This window comes from Falco rusticolus, chromosome 3 (assembly GCF_015220075.1).
Source record: "Falco rusticolus isolate bFalRus1 chromosome 3, bFalRus1.pri, whole genome shotgun sequence".
NCBI lineage: Eukaryota > Metazoa > Chordata > Aves > Falconiformes > Falconidae > Falco > Falco rusticolus.
Window position 1 is genome coordinate 13,572,163 of NC_051189.1, and position 15,922 is coordinate 13,588,084.

At 47.3% G+C, this 15,922-nt stretch overlaps 1 protein-coding gene across 28 annotated transcripts in view; it reads left to right on the forward strand.

Annotated features, from left to right (window-relative positions):
- The window catches only part of SCRIB (scribble planar cell polarity protein), a 116,560-nt gene that overhangs the window by 25,973 nt on the left and 74,665 nt on the right, over positions 1 to 15,922 (forward strand). For 26 of the 28 annotated variants that reach the window (XM_037378796.1, XM_037378767.1, XM_037378768.1 and 23 more), the window contains 11 exons: positions 1,629 to 1,692; positions 2,913 to 2,987; positions 3,077 to 3,221; positions 3,532 to 3,650; positions 4,288 to 4,487; positions 5,289 to 5,455; positions 6,052 to 6,176; positions 7,407 to 7,532; positions 8,112 to 8,345; positions 8,820 to 9,137; positions 11,297 to 11,359. In XM_037378796.1, the coding sequence (XP_037234693.1) occupies positions 1,629 to 1,692; positions 2,913 to 2,987; positions 3,077 to 3,221; positions 3,532 to 3,650; positions 4,288 to 4,487; positions 5,289 to 5,455; positions 6,052 to 6,176; positions 7,407 to 7,532; positions 8,112 to 8,345; positions 8,820 to 9,137; positions 11,297 to 11,359 (1,636 nt within the window). The remainder of the gene's footprint in view (positions 1 to 1,628; positions 1,693 to 2,912; positions 2,988 to 3,076; positions 3,222 to 3,531; positions 3,651 to 4,287; positions 4,488 to 5,288; positions 5,456 to 6,051; positions 6,177 to 7,406; positions 7,533 to 8,111; positions 8,346 to 8,819; positions 9,138 to 11,296; positions 11,360 to 15,922) is intronic. The other 2 variants (XM_037378769.1, XM_037378774.1) reach the window with 2 other exon arrangements.

Sequence of the window (15,922 nt, forward strand, 5' to 3'; positions counted from 1 at the left end):
GATGGGCTTCAGTACTGTGGATTTGTGACTGCATAATGCATCAGTGTCTTTTTGATTTTTTGTTGTTGAGCTCCTTAAAAGATCCAGCTTGCAATGACCTTTACTTTTCAACACTAAATTTCATTGGTTAGTCTGCTGCTGCCAGCTGAGTTCTGAAACAGTTCATCTTGCACAGCTGATTTGTCACACCTCCTCTCTCCCGCGCAGATGGGATGCAGCTTGCCAGTGATTTGGGAAGGGTAGTTTTCGTTGATGTATTCTCATGCAGTAGTGGAGGGTGATCTATACTAAGGCATTTTGCAAGACCTTGTATATCAACATGGATTCCAGAGCTCACTTGGGAATTCAGACTGTGAAGGTGCGAAGGGACAGTCAAGGCTGTTTCACCCTTCAGAGAAGTCAAAGAGCAAATGTAGTCATTATGAGAGACTGCCATACAACAGAATCCTTTTGATGATCCCGTTGATAAACCTTGCTTGAGTTAATACAGTATCTCAAAATCCACCACTGCACAAGATGAGAACTGCTTTTCCTCTGTAGCCCAAATGTTTTTATAGCCTGGCCCAGGCAAGACATACCTCTTTTATTGCTTTCTCACAGATTTGCAGCCCCCAACTTCCTTAGTTTGGATGGCGTTGAGATATATAGCTCTATTTGCAGAGAAATATAGTCATTTCTGTGTTAGGACAGTTCCTTATGAAGGGAATAAAAATAACTGAAGACCATTCCGGCTGGGAAAGTGGGCAGGGCTGAGATGGCGGTTCTGCCCTAGTGTAAATTGAGAGACAGCAACACCTGTTTGGGGAAGTGGAAGCTGAGTTGATGGAGCAGGACTGAGAGCTGAGGACACATGAACAGCTGGGCCATGACAGAAGAACTGAATCCTGGTTTTGTGGGGTTGCAGCTGCAGCCTTTCATAGCACCAGGTCATGATGCGTGTGTGGGTGCTCGGGGCACATCTTTGGACCACCAGTGTTGACAGGCTTTGGTTCCTGTGCAGGCTTCTCACAGTATCTTGCCTAGTGGGCTTCTTGTCTGTATGTTTTGACCTCTTCTGAGATGTCGTGCCAGTGCTGTTTTTCCCCTTCTCTCAAACAACATGGGCATCCCATTTGGGGAAGCTGAGGCTGCTGAGTTTGTCATTCCTGCCTCTCCTTGCAGCTGTGCTCTCCTTGCCCCCCAAATATGTATTGTCCTCTGCTGACTCTCTTCTGTTATCTGTTAATCTGTGCGCAAGTCCCCATCTTTCCTACAAAAATGGGCAGCAGGTTAAGGTGTGTCTTGTCATCTGTGTGTTTTTGCTCAAAGAGTATTTTATGGTGGGAGGGCGAGAAGGCAAATCGGTGACAGAGTGGAAGCTGGTTGCTTTGGGACTGCTGGTACTACTGAACACGGTAACCTGGTGCAGGTGGTCCGGCCTGGGGGAAGGGTACCAGTTCCCTAAACTGTTTGGCTCAGAGGGACTATGAAAAAGATCAGGATTGCCCCATCTGTTTTAGGAGTTATTAAAAATTATGTAACTTGTGAGATATGTGTCCCAGATGCTAACCTTCTGTTCTTCTTTCTTGCTTGCTTTTTTTCCCACCCACCCCCTCTCTCTTCCCCTCTCTACTCCCTGGATCTTGCAGTTCACTCTCCTTCCTTGTCAAGTTAGAACAGTTGGATCTTGGTGGCAATGACCTGGAAGTACTGGTAGGTGAGGGATGGTGGGGAGGGAATATGGGTGGTTGGTAGGGGCCAACTCTGTACCTCTGTGGAAGCAAGTGGTTTCTCATCTGAAATGCAAAGAAATAGACCCGAAAGTTGTTTGGCAAGATTGTGATCTGCCCACCATGGCCTAGTCATTGTTCTCAGCATAATGTTCTCTTCACATATTGGCCCTTGTGTCTTACTTCTGACTGTCCTCATGCACAACTTGCTCTGCTCTTTCCAAGCACTTTTGCTCTGGGATGTTGATCTTGCTATCTAGCTGCCTTAAGGGTCTTTCCTTCCCAATGAGACTCTGGTACTTATGTGCTGCACTGCTTTTGTCTGTTCCTTTTCACTTCTGCTAGGCCAACTTTCTGCCTTTCTTATTTGATTTCTCTACTGCAAAGTGCAGGACTGTTCCATGTTGTTCCTGGCAGTGAAGTCAGCCAAGCATGGGGTGTGTGCCCTCTGGACTTGGGTGCCTCCATGGAGGACTTTGAGCATAAGCGTGCTGAGAGCCCGTGCAGTCTCGAAATTCAGCTTGTCTTCACAGTCAGTGACATCCAGTGATACTCTTTAATTTTGCAGCTATGGATTAAGCTGTCACTGAATCCTGCTTTTAATGTTCTGAAATGTTTTTTGGCAGAAACCCACCTAAATTGGGAAGCAAAGGACTTCGTGCAGCTTGCTATGCACAAGGCTGCAGCTTACTTGTGAGAACAGTTGTCTGACACTTGAACTGCTCTCCAGTGATGCATTAGCTCCAACCCCAAACGCTAATCAGCGTGTATGGTGGTTGTGGAGTGATGCTATGAACATGTCTAGCATTGCTGATGGTGCTGCTCTGTCATGTTGAGTTAGCCAGTGTTACCCAAATGTTTTTAGTCTCTGAGAGGCAGAAGAGGAGAAAGACTAGTTTCTTTCGTAAGGCCAGAATTCCAAAACCCTGTTTAGTTCTTGTCTTGCCTGCTACCAGACAGTCCTTGCTATTGTCTTCCATGTTTCCTGTGGGGACCTTCTGCAGACATTTCCAAACATATGTGCTGCTGTATTGTGGCACACCAGCACAATAGCTTTATAAACCATTTGGCAAATGGTTCTAGGAGGTGTGAAAGCAATAACAATGTCTAGCTTTGCAGAGGTGTGGTGTGATTTGTAGCATCCTTGAGCAGCTTCTCCCCTGTGGAAGGGACTGATGCTATTACTGTCCTGCTCTGTTACAGCCAGATACTCTGGGAGCGCTACCAAACCTGCGTGAGCTTTGGTTAGACCGCAACCAGCTCTCAGCCCTGCCTCCAGTAAGTACCTGTTCGGGCTTATTGATTCACCACTTTGCTCCCTTCCTCAGCTGCTACCTTGAGCCATACTGTCTCCTTTCTGATTCTAGGAGCTGGGCAATCTCCGCCGCTTGGTCTGTCTGGATGTGTCTGAGAACAAGCTGGAGCAGTTGCCCAATGAGGTCAGTGGGCTAGTAGCACTGACGGACTTGCTGCTGTCACAGAACCTGTTGGAATGCATCCCAGATGGGATTGGTGAGTATTGCGGGATGGAGAGCAGTGCAGGACTTCACTGCCCTGGCAGTGCTCCTGGTGGGGGGTCTTCAGGCAAGAGTGTGTGTAACAAGGTAGTAGGGTTTGATGGACGTAGTCGCAGTAGTTGAGTGCAGCAGCAGCAGGTGATACTGGTGAACAGAACTCTACAGGACGAGTTCAGGTTCTTGATCTGCATCATCATTAGGTGAAACCTGTGAACAAGCCCTGATGGGGAGGGAAGAAAGGTAGTGCCTGAACAGTGTCATTATCTCTGTGGCCTAGTTCACACCTAGCTTGTTGCCCTGGCCAGGTCAGCTGAAGCAGCTCTCCATCCTCAAGGTGGACCAGAATCGGCTGACAGAGGTGACAGAATCAATTGGGGACTGTGAAAATCTGTCAGAACTCATCTTGACAGAGAACATGCTGACAGTAAGTACACCAGCAGCCACCCTGCCTCTTCTGTGCTGTCCACGTGCCAGGGATCTTCTCCTGTCTTCTGGCTTCTGAGCTGCATTCCTGAGCGTGCTGCAGCTGCTCTCCCTTCAGCTGCTTTGATGCACGGTTTCACCTGGCTCGCAGGCTCTTGGGAAGACCCTGGTGGAAGCTGCTTTCTCTCAGTTCTTTTTCTCTGAAAAAATCTCTAGGATAGCTAGGATGCTGGTTCTAGGATAGCCAGTCCTGAAGCCCATCCAATCTGATGGGAGCAGGACTACATCAAAAACTGCATTTGGCAAGGGGTCATGGAGTAGTGTAATTTAGAATGGCCCTGCTCCAAACTGCTCACGATTTGATTGTTAAAACACAAGTACTGGGGATGGACAGATGAACAGGAGAAATATCTTGACCAGTGGTGTTCTGAGCGTGCTGTGCTGAGGTAAGAGTTGGCATATAACAGTTAGTGAACCTGAGAGAAAATCTGTCCCAAAGTTGTAATGACAACTTTATTGAAAATGTGTCTGTGTTAGGACAGAAGGCAGCTTTTTTCCCTGGACAGAAGGCTCTGTGCCTTTATGCCTTTATTCTGCTACTCTTATCTTTTGCAACAACTGAATCATCTCCTTCCTAGGCCTTACCAAAGTCCCTTGGCAAGCTGGCCAAGCTGACGAACCTGAACGTGGATCGGAACCGGCTGACATCCCTTCCAGCTGAGATTGGAGGCTGTGCCAATCTGAACGTGCTGTCCTTGCGAGACAACCGCCTGGCTCTCCTGCCACCAGAGCTTGCTAACACCACTGAGCTTCACGTCCTGGATGTGGCCGGGAACAGGTCAGCAGCAGGGAGGGTAAACAGGCTTGTAGGCATGTGGCTGAAGAGGCTGCTGGTGTGTTTTGGGAGACACTGGGTCTGTGCTGATCCCAGCATCCACAGCTTGGAGAAGCCCAGACTGGCTGCTTAGGGCTCTGGAAAGAGGCGTGTGTGTCTCAAGCTTTGCCTGTTAAGCCCTTCTCCCTGTTATTTGAATACAGGGTAGAATTAATGCAGACGTGTGGGGACATTCTGCCATGTGTGAAATAAAGCTTAGGGGACATCCCTGATCCACTGTCTTCCTTCCTGCAGATTTTTTTAGTTTTGTGTCGTCAGCCCTCAGGTGATTGGTGTCAAAGCCTTGTTTGTGACGTGGACAACCCTATGGTGTGCCAATATCTGTGATCTGTTCTGAAAGATTCCTGCAGATTTTAGCTGCAGTTCTGTTAGCTGAGGCTGCTGTTTTTTTGTAGCAGTTGGAAGCTGACCAGAGCTTCTGTTTGGAACACTCTCTGTGTACTGGTCTGTGAAATCATAGGTTTTTTGCCCTCAAACCGCTCTTCAAAGTTCACCATTTTCACATTGTTGATAGAAGCTGTCCTCTGCCTAATTAGCAAACTGATGAGGGTGGGTTACCAGAGCCCAGTCTGTGGTGGCGGCAGAGCCACAGGGCACAAGCCAGCTGCTTCAGTGTGGTAAGAGTTGAGGGATCCTGCAGTGACTTGGCGCTGTCCTTCTCCAATGTAGCCGAAGCAGTCTGGAGCTGAGTTGAAGCTCCTTCGTTACCAAGTAAGTTTAACCAGCAGTTCTTTTCTTTTGCAGACTGCAGAACTTGCCTTTTGCCTTGACAAATCTTAACTTGAAAGCCCTGTGGCTGGCAGAGAATCAGTCCCAGCCCATGCTCAAATTCCAAACAGAGGATGATGAGAAGACAGGAGAAAAAGTTCTCACTTGTTACCTGCTTCCCCAGCAGCCCTCTCCTAGCCTAGGTAAGAAACCGCATTATGAGCACTGTCTGCAGTACCATATTCTCTGAAGAGTGCTTGGGAAAGAGGCCTTGCACCTTCCTCTCTACTTGGTTGGACTGTTTTTCGTTACTGTGATACCTGTAGCAGACCTAGGCTCCTGGATGGCTGGTGGCAACTTTACAAGGCAGAGGTGGTTAAAACTGAGAAATTGCTTCTCTGCCAGGTGGTAAAGAAGCTGCAGCCTAGTCTTCAGAGTCTTCTGCTTTGGTCTGTTGACCAGGTAGTTGTCTGTGAGGTTTGCTTACTATCACAATGGTATTCTTGTGTCAATACTTCCAATTTGTGCCTTAATCCTACCTTTTCCTTAGTTCTTGGGTAAGAAGTGCTGGAACTGAACCATTCAGGTGCTTTTGTAGAAGCTGCTGTAGGTCTGGTAGGAGACGTACAAGAGGTGATAAAATCTGGAGGTTACACCCTTTGTCCTCAAGGCCTCTGTGGTTTGATGCCGTGGGTGAATACAACAGAGGTGCCCTAATGGGTTGAGAACTGTCTTTCATCCAAGCCTACAACCTTGCTCATTCAGAAAGTAGCTCCTACTGTGTTATCTTTCTCCCCAGAGAATCTTTTGCAGAACAGTGTGGAGGAGAGCTGGACGGACACCAATTTAAACAGAGTCAGCGTGATTCAGTTCCTAGATGAACCCAAAGTAGATGATGAAGAGGAGTCTGGAGCTGAGAGACGGGTAAGAAGAAGAGTTTCTGGAAGCTTATTAGTTCCCTATGGAGACACTGGCACAACCTAAACTTTTTTCCTAAGATGGGGAGCCACTATGGTGTTCGTGTTTCACCCTGTAATACTGCTGCAGGCATGTACTGTATTTTTGCAGTCTGAAGGGCATTTGGTGCCCTGAGGAGACAAGCCAGGTACAAAAGAGAGTTCCCTGAGAGCCTCTGTGCAGATTTACATTTTGACAGCTGTCCCATGGGAGCTGAGTTGTGACTGCTAACCTGCCCGTGGAGCATTTGGGTAGTCGCGAGATGCTAATAGTCAAGAGTCCTGTCAGGACTGGATTTTAGTTAATCCCCCCTCAGTGGGGAGAGCTGCACAGCCAAACTCGAGGCTGGCAATCTCCACCACCCCAAGCCATGGAGCCAGGTGCAAGCCCATGCTGTGGAGTGTCCTGTTACTAAAGTAGCTATGCATTGTAGACAGGCACCCTCCAAAACTATGGAAGATTATTTTTCTTTAATTGCAGATACAAAGGACAGGATAAAAGTTTCAGTTTTCAGTGAGTACTCTGTTTAAATCTTCTGCAGGCATTTCCCCCCTCCTCCCCCCTTTTTTAGTTTGTGGACAGAGATTCTCTTGAGATCTGAATCCTTCTAGTAAATTGTATTTGCATCTGTCCTTGCAGCATGCATATGCTGCTGGTGTTTGGAGGGTTTTGTGGGGTTTTTTTGATTGCTTTTACCATTGTTACTAATTCTAGAATACTGGTTTTCTTGACTCTCAGCTGGGATGGAATTAGTGAAGCATCACAAATGCTGGTAGTATATGGGCTTGTCAGACATACTAAGAAACACCAGAGGGATTAAGAAGATACTCCACATGTGTGTTCCCTTAGGGGTTTCTGTGTTGATGATTTTGCATTTACTAGGCCTGAAGCACGATTTAAAACCTCCCATCTCTAATTCCCCCCCCCCCCCCCCAGTCCCTTTATCAGATGGAGAGCAGGCTAATGTCTTGAGAGTGAGCTCTAAGAAGTTTTCTCTGCCTCTCTTTTCTTTCCTCTTCTCAGCTACAGGCTATAGTAGTGGAGAGGCCCTGATCAGATCCTGCAATGTGACATTTAGGTTATGTCCAGCTGGGGCTCTGACACTCTGATAAAACATGTTATTTGAGGTAGTTCAATCTTGAGGCATGGCACATGCTGCTCTGACTGTTGAACCTCCTGCGTGTTTTTCTTCGGTAGGGCTTACAGCGCAGAGCAACCCCTCATCCCAGTGAGCTGAAGGTTATGAAGAAAGTGATTGAAGTTCGGCGCAACGAGGTACATGCTGCAAAGCCTGACACGAACCTGAATTCTCCTAACTCAGATGTGAGTGCTCTTCACTAAGAGATGGATAACTATTGAGAACGTGTAGCAGGCTTGGGGAGTTGGGGGGACAGCATGCATAAGCTGGGCAGAAAGAGCTTGCTTTTAGGAAAGGTTGGAAGGAACTGAGCATGGATTGCCTGGATTCCAAGGGCTGGAAATCTGCCTTGTGGTGTCAGCTGGGGCCACTGTGGTAGAGCAGGAGATGCAACCAGGAGACAGAGAACAATATAAGGGGAACTGTGTGCGTTGGTGCCACTTTTGTCATAACGCAGGGAGGATGAAAATAAGAGGGAGAAGAAAAGGCAGCTGTGATATTCCTAGTAAAGAATAATGGGAATGGAGTGCTTGGAGGAGGCATCTTTGCTGCCCAGGTGTGATGCTAAGAATAAATGCCTGTACAGATGGTGGAACAGGGGTGGGACCTAGGTGAGATGCAGCAGGCTTGTCAGGGAAAGCAGCAGGGAGCCTCAAGAAAAAGCTGGTTCTGTTGGTAGATCATATCCCGGCTTTCTCCAGTCACACTACATTGCTCTGTCTGCTGCTTTGGTTTCCTCTTGACTTTTACGATCATCTTCTCAGGAGAAGAGGCTGAGCGCCATGTCAAATCGCAGCGAGGACTCCCACCTTTCCAACAGCACTGCCTCTGCTGACTTTAGGGGAGAGGAGCAGGCAGAAGAGGGAGAGAGAAGCTGGCCAAATGGGCAGGTGCCTGAGATGCGGGAGCTGGAGAAGGAGGTGAAGCCCAGAGCTGAAGAGGAGCATAAGGAAGTTGCTGACCAAGAGGAGGATGATGTGGAAGTGGAATACAATGAGGTAGGAGCCTAGGAACTGCAGCAGGGTCATGATAAAAAGTGGAAGGACTTAAAAAGTTTCAGAGAAAATGGTAAATGGAGGTACGGAGTGTGATTCGGGCATCACTGGAGGCAGATACAGGCTGTGGAAGCCAAGTGGAAGTAGAGATTCAGGCAGCCTGTGGGAGCTGGGTCCATGGGTGACTAGGAAGGACAGTGTGGGAGCTAGACAGGGACTATGCAGAAAATCAGAGTTACAGGTTTGAGTGCCCTCAATCCCTGGAGCTGACAGAAGATGCATCTGAGTGAAAGGGTTGATATGGAAGAAGGCAAGCATGGTAGAATTTTAACGTGTATTCCTGCATCGTGTTTAGCACAAAAGCAGCAGCACTGGCTTTGCCTGTGTTGGTAGTGGGGGGACAGCAGGTTTCTGCACTGCCTCCACATATGTCTGTTACCTGAGGTTCACAACCTTTCTGGGGCTTTGCTCTTGTAGCCCACTGTACACTTTGCTGAGGACACACTAATACGGAGTGAGGGTGAGGATGAAGATGAAGAGCGACCATTCCCAGTGGAGAAACAGAGGCTTATCCGCAAGGACACGCCCCACTATAAGAAACACTTCAAGATAACTAAACTGCCCAAGCCAGAGGCAGTGGTGGCCCTCCTTCAGGGGCTGAACAGTGATGGAGTCCCCAAAGAGGAAGAGGAGTTAGGAGGCTGCAATAACAACACAGAGCCCGAGGATCAAGAAGAAGCATGGGATGAGGATGACAAAAAGAATGGAGCTTTATCTGCTCAGCCCTCAGTGAAGGTAAGGTCTTGTGGGGAGGGGGGAAGGTCAGAGGGGTGCCAGACCTCCCTTCTGCCACTTTGAATTACCAAACAGGTTGATGTGATACCAATGAAAACATTGGCAAGATGTTCCAGCACTTCAGGAGAGACATGCTGAGGGTGGGAGAGCTGCAATCCATTCTGGGGCTCATATTGTCCAAGAGCTGTGCCATGTTGTTTATGTCTGACTCCTTGCGCTGTATCCAGATTCTTGCACCCTCCCTATTATGTGTGATGATGTGTTCTGTGCTGCAAGAACAGTTCTTTTGTCCCATCACTGACAGGTTCTTCCATTCCTTTCAGTCGCCTCCTTGCTTGCTGGTTGTTTCACCTCATTTGCAACAGGATGAGCTTTATCCCTGGATGGATCTAATCTCAGGCTTACGTTCAGGCTGCTTACACTTGTTTTTCTGCCACGGTGCTTCCTGGAGAGGAGCGGGTAGAGAGAGCAGAGAGAAGTGTGCCCTTCCCGTTGGTTACACAACTGTGTCTGCCCCAGCACAGATGCAGTCTGGGGTGTGCATTGGGATTTAGGGGAATTTTTGTTCTCAAGTTTTGCCATTACCATGGGGCCACGATGGGCCTTTTTGTTTTAGATGGGGGCTGGTGAGATAGGACGTCCTTGGGTCTACTCAGCTGAATTACCCTGTTTGGTTAGGGACACGCAGAGATTCTTGTTCGAGGAGATTCCTCACAGGATGGAATAGGAGTACACTGGTGAGAGACCCTGCATGAGGTTAGACCAGTTCTTACTGAAGTTGGTGCGATGGTTTTGTGAGGTGTATTTGGTAGGCAGGATTCGGGGTGTGGCTGAATCTCCATCATAGTTTGACACCAGCAAATCTCATGGGTGAGATGTGAGTCTCTGAACTGGTGGAGATGCTGGAGTAAAATCTGTTCTTGCTGTTACCACACACACTCCAAACTGTTGGGATTGTTTCCACCCCACGCTGGAGTTCAGATTGCTCAGAGGAAGGTTCCTGCACTCAGGTTTGTTTCAGAGCCTTTGTCTCAGTGGATGTTTGCCTTGCTGTATCTGAGCTGCTACAGCTCATCCCTTGTTCCTTAGGGATGAGTCATATAGTTTCCTTGCTGTTTGTGAAGCTCTTTGAAATGAAAAGGAGTTGCTGCTGCTTGCAAGAATGTGTGAAGCCATCTTGAGTCCCTTTCATCCAAGACCTGTCATATGGGGAAATGCCCTCGCCCAAAAGCTTATTTAGTCAGGGACTCAAAGCTGACCCATTGGCAAAGCCTGCAGAGTCTGTGTAGGTGTTGAGACCACAGGTTTGGTGTTTCTATCGGAAAGTTACTTTTGTTATCGGCTAAGCCTTCTGCTTGGAAGTCACAGTTTTCCTTTTTGTGGGGCTGGGTTGGATGCCTGCTTCATGAAGGCAGATTTATTAGCTTACCTCCTGAGTTGTCTTCCAGAAGTGGGAACGTGGGGAGCAGTGTCCCTGTACAGTGGAGTTTCAAGTAAGAGGTGCTGCATACATGCATTGAAGAAGGAGGTAGGACGGGGTGTGCAGGAGGCTGAATCCTTAAATCAGGGGTGTTCTTGTAAAGACAGTTGGTTTTCAAGAGGAATTCTAAGGTTTCCTGCTTTTGGGAGCAGGTTCCCTGAGTGTCTGGCAGGATGTGCTGTTCCACTGGAGGTTCTTCCCTTTGCAGGAGGGACCAGTGCAGTGTGATTTGGGATTGCTTTGTTCCTGTGCAGCAGCTGGATGGCACCAGAGGTCCCTTTGTGCTTTTATCCTGTGGTGTTTAATCCCTCCTTCTTCACTGAATGACTTGGTACAGAGGGAGTAAAATCAGCTAATAGTATTCAGCTTGTGAGCTTCATGGTCACAGCCTCAGAGTGCCAACACAGACAAAATACGGCCTTAAAGATGCAGCTTCCAGTTAGCTGGGCCAAAGAGCACTGACACTCTGCATGTTGTGAGCCCCCGGAGCAGCCCTGTCGCTGGTTCTCGCTGGTAGGTGGTAATCAGGAGTGGTGTGAGTGGGGTCCACTCTGGTGCTGTGCGGCCAGACCTGTCGGAGTGGCGTGCGTTTGTGTGTTGGGTGGTGGTGGTAGTGGTGGCGGGTTTGGTTTATGCTCCACTAATCCGCATGCCTCTTTGCTGGTTCCTGTCCTAACAGGGGGTGTCGTTTGATCAAGCCAATAATCTGCTGATTGAACCTGCTCGCATTGAGGAGGAAGAGGTCTGTACCATTCCTACTGTTCTCTCTCTGCCAAAAATCATTCAGTCTGCTTGATTTGCTTCCCAGGCTCACCCATTGTTGTAGGGGAAACTGATCTCTCTGGGTCAAGTGGCTTCTGGACCTGACTGATCACAAACACAATGATTGTTTCCTCCCTTTGCTTTCACCTCCTTTCCCTACTTTTCCATACCTGAGGTGAGAATGGCTGCTGCAGATCAGGAGTGAGATGGAAGAAATGTAAAAAAAAACCAAACAAAGGGAGCTGAAGTGGAAAGTGCAGTTCCTATTTGCTATGCACTGAGGAAAGAGAAAGTGGAAGAAAATAAAGGTATATTTCCAGGGGTGGTGGGTAACCCTGAAGGAATGGAAGCCTCAGGAATCTGCTGAGTGCTGTGTATGACCCTTTGGGAGAGGGAGGAGGATCTAACTCACACTGTGCCATTCCATGAGAAAGGTGGACTGAAGGTAATGACTCGTGCATCTCCCCCTGTCGAATCCCCTCAAGTCTTCACGCGTAGCACTTTGGGATGTCAGAAAGAGGCAGGTGGCACTAGAAGGTCCGTAAAGCACATGTGTGATGTTCTGTACCCAAGTTTAAAGTCTTGCTGCCTTAGCTCATCCTCTGATTATGATTAACTTCCTGAATTTGTTTCCAGGTTTTCAGTATGCTTGCCTGATCCTTTGGGTCAGTGGGCTTTCTGCAGGCAGTGTTTCCAAGGAACTGTTGGAAGCAGAGTGCCACCAGCAAAGAGGCAGAAACTGTTGTGTCAGAACCAGTGGCTTGCATGAAGGTTTCTTCCCTTAGGACAGTGCAGTGGTACCGGACCCATGAGAGTGCTGGCCTGGTTGTCTCTGTGAACTTGGCTCTTCCTAATCCCTCACGTGTAAAATGGAGGATTTTGTTCCTTGGTTTTGGAGTAAGACTTTCTGGGGGGAAGATAAATCTTTTCCACTTCAGGCAAAACATGAGCTGGCTCAGATGCAGTCCACTTTTAGTGTGTCCTGAAGATTTGTCCATCTTCACTCTAGATCACAGAGAAGTGTAATATTTCCTGTGTTTCTGTTTGCATAGCTCTTCTGTCAGTCAGAGGCAAAAGTGAGTATAGTCAGGTGCTTCCTGATCCCTCATTTAGGAAATCACTGCTCTTGGTCCTTCTTTCCAGCTGTTAGATGTTGTGTTGCATTTGCAGAGTTTTCTTGCTCCTGAAGGTGCATGGGCCCAGGAAACCTCAGTCTTGTATCAGGAAACAGTCTGCCTTCGTCTTCCTCGGCTCCTGCCTGTGCTCTGCCCACATCTAATGGAAGTGCCTAGAACTTCTCTGTGGTGGCTGGTGAAGGTAGCTGGTTAGAGGCCCCAGGTCTGCTCTGTTGTCTCTTTTGTGCAGATCTCTTCCCTCACTGTAAAGAGCAATGTGGTAGTGTAGCTCCAAGGACAAGCGTACCAGAGATCTACCAGGTGTGTGGTGGTAGCTGAAGTCGCCCCAGAGCAGACCAGCTTTGGGAAGCCATTGATTGTCCTACAGCTCTGGGGGAGTGCTCAGCTCAGTGGATGGTTGCTGACCTCTCCGGTCAGTGATACTCTTATCATTTTAGTGGAATCACGTTGGCCACCTACCAGGACAGCAGCTCGTGTGGAAGATTCAGTCTCCAGAAACACCGGAGAGAGTGAACTGTGGGACTCGAGCTGAACTGGGGCCCTGTGCAGCTGGGACTCCTCACTCACACCGAGAGGGCTGCCTTTGCCGCCTTTCCTAGCACATCGACTGTGAAAAGCATGTGCCCCTTGGTGATTAGGTGGAGGACAACAGGAGAAATATTCAGGACCTTAAAGACTTCTTAACATCCGAGTAGAGAATTAATTAGCTTTGGAAGTGACCAGTCCCAGAAACAGCATGTACCTGCTGTTTCCAGGGATGATTTCATGTCCTTCGTGTCCTTGAGAAGAGCCTGTGATAGCTAAACCAGCAGGCTGATGAAATGGAGCAAGAGTGGGGAGCCCCTTGAGCAGCGCAGTTTAAGTTCATAATGCTGCTGTCACATTCCTTGTATAATTTCATACAGCTCTCGGAGAGAAGGAAGTACTGATTGTTCTTTGAGCCTAAACCATACTCCGGAGCCAAAGACTAAACATGTCAGAGTAGAGGTGGAGACATCTGCCTAACTTCTGTCAGCACCCTGCCATCAGGATGTTGGGAGCTTGGTGCTATGCATGCAGCTGGTACTTCCAAAGCTCCTTTAGCTGTTAGTGCCAATGGGAGTCTACTACAGTGAAAGAAATAATTTTGTTCAAGCACATGGTATCTTATGTGGCTATCAGGGTTCCACCGCTGACTCTGTTCCCAATGTTTTGTCTTGGTCTCCATCTGCACTGCAGAAATGGCTGTATCTGGGTTGTAGAAGGCTTTTGGAAGAGAAGCATACCGAGCTGCTATTTGAAGGCGCGAGGTTGCACCTGAAGTCTGTCTGTTTTCTGATAATTGTTGAAGGAATAGTCCAGAAAGAGCTGCTGTGCAGATTGAAGATAATAGTGGAAAGAAGGTCCTGAATTCTGTTTAAGTGACCAATGCTTCTTTGTCTGCAGTAATAGCTGATGGCATCCTTCTGCGTTTGCCGTCTTCTGCAGAGCACCTGAAAATTTCTAAGTCATGAAGGGCTCTGCACTGGCAAAACTTGTGCTGACTGAGGAGCTTCCCAGGTGTTTGCTTCTCCCGTGATGCACAAGGCTGTCTAGGAAGGATACACTGCTAATTTCCCTCCCTAGGAGAAAGCTAGGCTGATCTTAGATGCTCGAAGTGCCTTCACTTCCTTGCCGGAGGGTGGGAAAGATCCCGTCAGCTGCTTCTGCTCAGATGTCCTGCCCTGTCGCTCTGGAGTCAGAAGCGAGTCGAGTCTTCTCCATAAAGGAGTCTTGTCATGTGGAAATAGCTCAGAAATACTACTGTTTGTGTCTGAATGCAGGCCTCGTACTTGGCACCACAATTACCGTTCACCAGAGGCAGCCTCTGACAGCACAGCTGGGTCCTGAAGCATCCAGTGTTAAGGGGATTCAGCTTTGAAAAGGTTGGCCCACTTAGTGCGTAGCATCGTGATGCCCTGCCGTCATCAGCGCTTCTGTTCATCTCAGTGCTGCTGCTGTGATGCTTTACACTTGGACCCCTGCACCTTGGTCTGGTTTTATTATTTACTGGGTGAGACCACGTACTCATCAGGACATTGTCAGGTTTAGAATTCTTATGCAGCACATTTGACTTTCCCGCAATGTGACCTGTAAGTTCTAAACCCTGAAAAGATTAAATAAAACTCTCTTGTATAATGCAAGAAAGATCGTGTCACCTGGATTTGCTCAGCTGGCTTGACTAGAATATAGTTTCTGACAGGGTGGAGTTCTCTCAAAGTTATGAGAAGGTACAACACCCTGCTTTCTCTCATTTAATTTTTTTAAATGACGAAAGTTCCCACTGAGCAAGGAAAAAATATGCCGTATTTTCTGTTTGAATTTGTCTGACTTTTGATTTATTGCCATAGGAATGTTTTAATGACCTTTTCCTCCTGGGTTGAAGGGCCCTTAGCGTTCTTTCCTATGCTGTGGCCCTCCAGCAGTTTGGAGGTAGGGATTGTAATCTCGTTTTGTAGATGTACAGCTTTGCATGCAAGTCTATAAAGGCACAGTTTGAATACGGTTCACCTACAAAGTGACAGAGATAACTTGTGTGATTGTTGCTTATTCATCATGCAAATTTTATCTGATCTGAAGCTTTCTTAAGGACCAAGCAGCAAACTGTGGAGTGATTTTTTACACAAATGCAGAACTATCAGCAGTTTCCTGCTCTAAGAGTGTGGCACAATCATCTGGTTTTGCTTTCTCGAACAGGAAGCAATGGAGTAGTGTGTTTAACAGAGAGGGAAGATACCATGTTTAAATGAAACACTCCACTGTGAATCTGATTTTCTATTTTGAAATAGGAAAACACAATGCATATAATAGATACGGGTCTTGCTGCTTAGGATGAGGATTATACAAAAAAATTAGGCATTAAAATAACCCCTGTAGGAATTAATGTGGCTTAAGCATTTGGATGCCTTTAAATGCCTTATTGGAAGCTCAACAGTATTTTCTGACTCTGTCAATAGAAGAGAAAGCTATATCCTGGAATAATTTTGAGGCTTTGTGATGGAAGACAATCACCAGCTTGGATCTAGGAACAGAAATGAGGCAAGACTGGGATAAGTTGCCATTTCTGGAAGACATACTTTAGCCAAAAAAAGTGCTGTTCAATTCAGGAGCAATGAGTTAAATTTACAATAAAGATAACTTAGATTATTTGAAAGAAATCCTGAACTCGTGTCTCCTACCACCACTAGCAATGAGATAACATATTTCATAAGTCTGTCAAACTTTTTGTTAAATATAGATTATTTTCTCCTGTTACTTGACATGTGTGCACACATTCAGGTTCCTCCTACTGGGAGAAACCGAAAACTTCTCCAGATTTCTGCTTCTTGAATGATTAAAAAAATTACTTTCAAGCTGAGCTTGCATTTGTTTAATTCATTGTTTTCATT